At 37.5% G+C, this 4439-nt stretch overlaps 1 protein-coding gene across 1 annotated transcript; it reads right to left on the bottom strand.

Moving 5' to 3' along the window:
• Positions 1 to 433: 433 nt before the first annotated feature.
• On the bottom strand, positions 434 to 1256 carry LOC137727480 (uncharacterized). Its single transcript, XM_068466334.1, has 2 exons — positions 791 to 1256; positions 434 to 672 (listed from the first exon to the last, which is right to left on the bottom strand). Exons 1-2 carry the CDS (start codon positions 1254 to 1256, stop codon positions 434 to 436), a joined length of 705 nt encoding a protein of 234 aa, XP_068322435.1.
• Between the last annotated feature and the right edge of the window lie 3183 nt (positions 1257 to 4439).

Below are 4439 nucleotides of genomic sequence, written 5' to 3'. Positions count from 1 at the left end.
AGTTTTTTAAAATCATGGAGCTTGTAGAATTGGTTTGTCATGTGATCTGAGGCACCGGAATCTATGACCCACAAATCATGCAATTGATTTATATTTAAAGTAGTTTTGAATGCTGTCAATATACCTTGCATGTTGTCCTACGTGAGCTTTTTCGAGTCAGCCAAAAAGTCTACAAACTTTCCCAGCAAAGCAGTTGAGTTGCCATTTCCTGAGGTAGTAGCTTCATCATTCCTAGAGACTTCTTTCTTCATTTGAAGGTACGCAACGAACTCATTTTTGAGTGTGGTGGGATTGGAGGTAAAATTTAGTAGATCATCTTAGCTTCTAGTTGAAATGGATGAGACATGATAGCTTTGTAACTGGAAAACTGAGGCTTCTTCTGAATAAGCCTCTCATTTTTCATGAAGTCTGGTTTGAGCTTAGGGTGAAGAATCTAGCAATGATCCCTCACATGTCCAGTGGCATCACAATGTTTGCATTTGAGATAAGGATTTCTTCCCTTGTACTTCTTATCACTGGAGAAGTATTTCTTATCATTGGAAAAGTAAGCCCTAGCTTCTGAGGCAGTCATCGTGGTACCAGTGTTCATAACTTTTTTCCTCAATTCTTCCCTTTGAATTATTGCACAAACATTGGCAAATGTAGGAAGTTCCGAATTCATGAGAAATGTGGCTATATTCCGGCCCCATACTTGAGAAAAGCTGGAAAATTTTGTCTTATTCAACCCTTTTAAGAAGTAGGGTTAAGTCCGTTATATGTGGACGATATACCTACAATTCATTCCACATACCTTTAAGACTTCTAAGAAGCTGAATGAAAGGTTTTCCATCTTGTTGCTTGCTCCCGATATCCCTTTTAAGCTGAAACACACGGGCTGCATTGTTTTGATTTCCATACATTTCTTGCACGGACTTCCATAGCTGGAGAGATGACTCAGAGTAACTGAATATTTCAGCTATCTTACGCTCCATGGAGTTGAGGAGCCAGGACATGACCAACTGATCTTTATTGAGCCAAGATTCATAAGTGGAAGATGAAGTATCATGAGCTTCAATACTTCCATTTATGAACCTTAGCTTTGATCTTCCTCCTAGGGTAAGTGAAACTGCCCTCGACCATGGTAAGTAGTTGAACTCATTTAGAAGCACAAAACTCAACCTTTGATTTGGATTTACATCAATCTCCGGTTGATGTTGGTGACCAGCTCCAAGTGAGCTATCAACATCGGACTCGAGAATAAGATTTCTGTCAGCCATCAAAGAATGCTTGAAGAACAGAGCAACAAGTATCACAGAGACAGGTTATTCCTGCTTTGATACCATGTTAAACTTTAAGTGTTTGTTTGTATTATTATTTATAAGGAAACAACCACACAAAGATACAAGATATAGGGCAAGGAGTGATCAACGCACTGATTACCCTTGAAACACTCCTACATGGGAGCTCCACAAAATAAGGAGCTGAAAGTAAGGTGAGGGGTAAAGTTAAAAAGCTATATCCACCCTATAAGTATGGGAAAGAAGATACAATATCTTTACAAGATATGACTAGAAGTAAGGTGACAACTATACCCTAATAAATAACCTAACCAATAGTTCTAAATACCCACTCTTGACTTTCAATAGTTCTCTCCAATGGAATCACATACTCCTAATCACCTCCCTCCTAAATACCCGTCGACCTTTTGGAGTTTTTCATTCCTAATGGGTCGGTGCTGACCAGAACAGAATCAGAGCCAATCCGAGTTGAGACTGAGCCCGTGAAGGTTGATAAGACTCGGTAGGTGTCTTTCGCTAGTGATCACGGCCATCGGAGTGGCGTACGGAGAGGCTGGAGAATCTGGGTTGGAGAAAAGCCTGTGACTGGATTTTTTGGGGTTTGGGGTTTTGCTGACGGACTAGATGTTGCAGTGGGAGGAGACGAGGAGATGATGGTTTTGGAGGAAAATTGGGGGACGGGGTTTGTGACGGGAGAAAAGGCATGTTTGATTTAGGTTGGGGGTGTGCTCAGGTGGAGAGAAGGGGTGGGGAAGACGAACTGGGTTTTGGCCTTTTTTTTTTTTTTTTTTTTGCTTTTCTTTAATTAATTAATTTAAATTTTTTTATTAAGTGTTTAGCCACGTGTCACAAATGTGGTAGCCACATTAGCACAAATGTGGACCCCTTATTTGCCACATCATCACTTAATGGTTTACTTAACAGATTTTCTAACGGATGTATGAAATTGAAATAAAATAGGATGTGAGGTATGAAATTGAAATAAAGTAGGACGTGAGGTATGAAATTGAAATGTTTTAAAGATGTTGTAAGGAATTGAAATCGATCCCAGGGGGTAAAGTGTAATTTACCCTTTAAATTTTTAAAATTATTTTATATGTCCACGTGCTGCCTACTATGCCACGCTTTTGCACAATAATCCACCAGTGGAGTGCCTCACCATCAGTTAGCAGAGCCCCTGACGGAAAGGCTAACAAAAGTATTAAAGTGTCAAAAAAATCCAAACTTGATGTATGAAAGTTGGAATTTCACGATACTCGAGGGAGATTTGCCTTAAACAAATAAAATGTTTTTTTTGCAAAATAAAAAAAAATGGCGGGAAATGGGTTTTGTCCACGTGGTAGCATATGTTGCTCTTAAGTTTTTGAAATTATTTAATTTGGCGGGAATTTATTTCTAAATCTTTGCTTGAACCATCTTGTCACCTGTGGGGCTCACAGTACTATGTTTATGCACAGTCATTGCCTAGTCAAAGTATGACGTGGCGCTTGGCCCACAATGCCATGTTTATGCATAGTCATCATCAAGCACCACATATGCTTAATGGATGTCTTGATGCGTAGGATAATAGAAGTATGAATCTAGGAGCAAAACGTAACTTTTAGTATAAAGGTTAGACAAAAAAAAAAAAGTAAGGATAGAAAAATGTGAATTTCAAGATACTTGAGAGTAGTAAAGTGAGAATTAGTGGGTCAAGATCCTACCACGTCACAAAGTTAACGGAAAATTTAATGGCTAGGCTAACAGAAGTATCAAAGTGGTAGAAAAATCAAACTTTAGGTATGAAACTGAGGCGAAAAGAGTAAATGTAGTAAAGTACGATTTTGGTAAAATTTTAGGGTAGTAAAGTGGGAATTACCCTAAATTCATGCTACTTCTATAACTATTTCGTGTAATCTGTCCAATATTGTACAAACTTTAGCTTGTGCTGCTACATTTGCCAAAACTAATGACAATCTTATCGATTACAAAGCCTAAACCTAAACGTTAAACATTCACAAAAGGATAATGTTAGGGAGACCAAATTTTCAAACCAAATTTGCAAACCAAATAATGTGTAAACAATAAGACACAAGCATGTTAATTAACACTTAATTAATAATCCAATTATCTACAATGATATCATTTGGTTTGTAAATTTGGTTTAAAAATTTGACCTCCCTAGCATCACCATTTACAAAATCATGGTAAACTAGAGGTTCTTATACCCAGAGTCGGATGTGGATACCTTACTACCTTTATTGTTTTGGTTATTTTATCACAAACATATTTGGTTTTATTTGTTATTTATTATCTCTAAATAAGGTTAACATGCAATGCATAATAATTCTAAGGGTAAATTACATAAAACTACTTTAATTATAGGTCAAACTACAATCTCATACCTCATGTTTTAAAAATTACAATGTCATACCTTATCTTACAAATTGTTGCAATGTCAGACCTCTGTTAGTTTGTTTGTCAAATTTTCTATTAAATGATGACATGGCTTGAGGCGGGCCTACTCCCTCGCTTAATTGGATAAAAATATTAATAAATTAAAGATAAAATCATTTCAATATTATATTTTTTTTAAACGTGGGACCCACCCCCTGCAATCCTATCACTCTTCCCTTTTTCCCCAATTCATATGTCCCCCTAATGCCTCTGCAAAACCCTAAAGACATCCCCCATTTTTCTCTATAGAAGCCATATCTCTTCTATCTCGCTTTCGCCATGACGCCCTCACCCGTTCCCTCTTCAAATTCGAGAAAGGCCCCTCCAAAATCCTCAAAATCTGCAAATCCGCCTCCCTAACCCCTGAATCCCACCTCAATCGCATCACCTCCTCTGTCGACATTAACCGCATCCACGACAACAACCATTACAATTTCATCTGCAAGTTCCTCAACAACTTTTTCACCTCCCTGCCTGACCTCAAAACACAGCGCTTCTCATTCCACACCATCATCCTCTATAGCCAGGCTGACATACTCAACCATATTAACCAAATAAATTTGGATTAGTTTGAGTTTGTTGAAAAACAGTTAGAGTTAGTTGAATGGGTAAAATTGTAAATTTGCTCATCATTGTCTCTATATAACCAATGTTTAGAGACTTAGAGTACCATAATGTAAAACAATCAATTACTCACTGAATAATAGAAAGTTTCTCTCTCTTTCT

Source organism: Pyrus communis, chromosome 3 (assembly GCF_963583255.1).
Source record: "Pyrus communis chromosome 3, drPyrComm1.1, whole genome shotgun sequence".
NCBI classification, from domain to species: domain Eukaryota; kingdom Viridiplantae; phylum Streptophyta; class Magnoliopsida; order Rosales; family Rosaceae; genus Pyrus; species Pyrus communis.
This window is presented reverse-complemented; position numbering and strand designations above follow the sequence as displayed.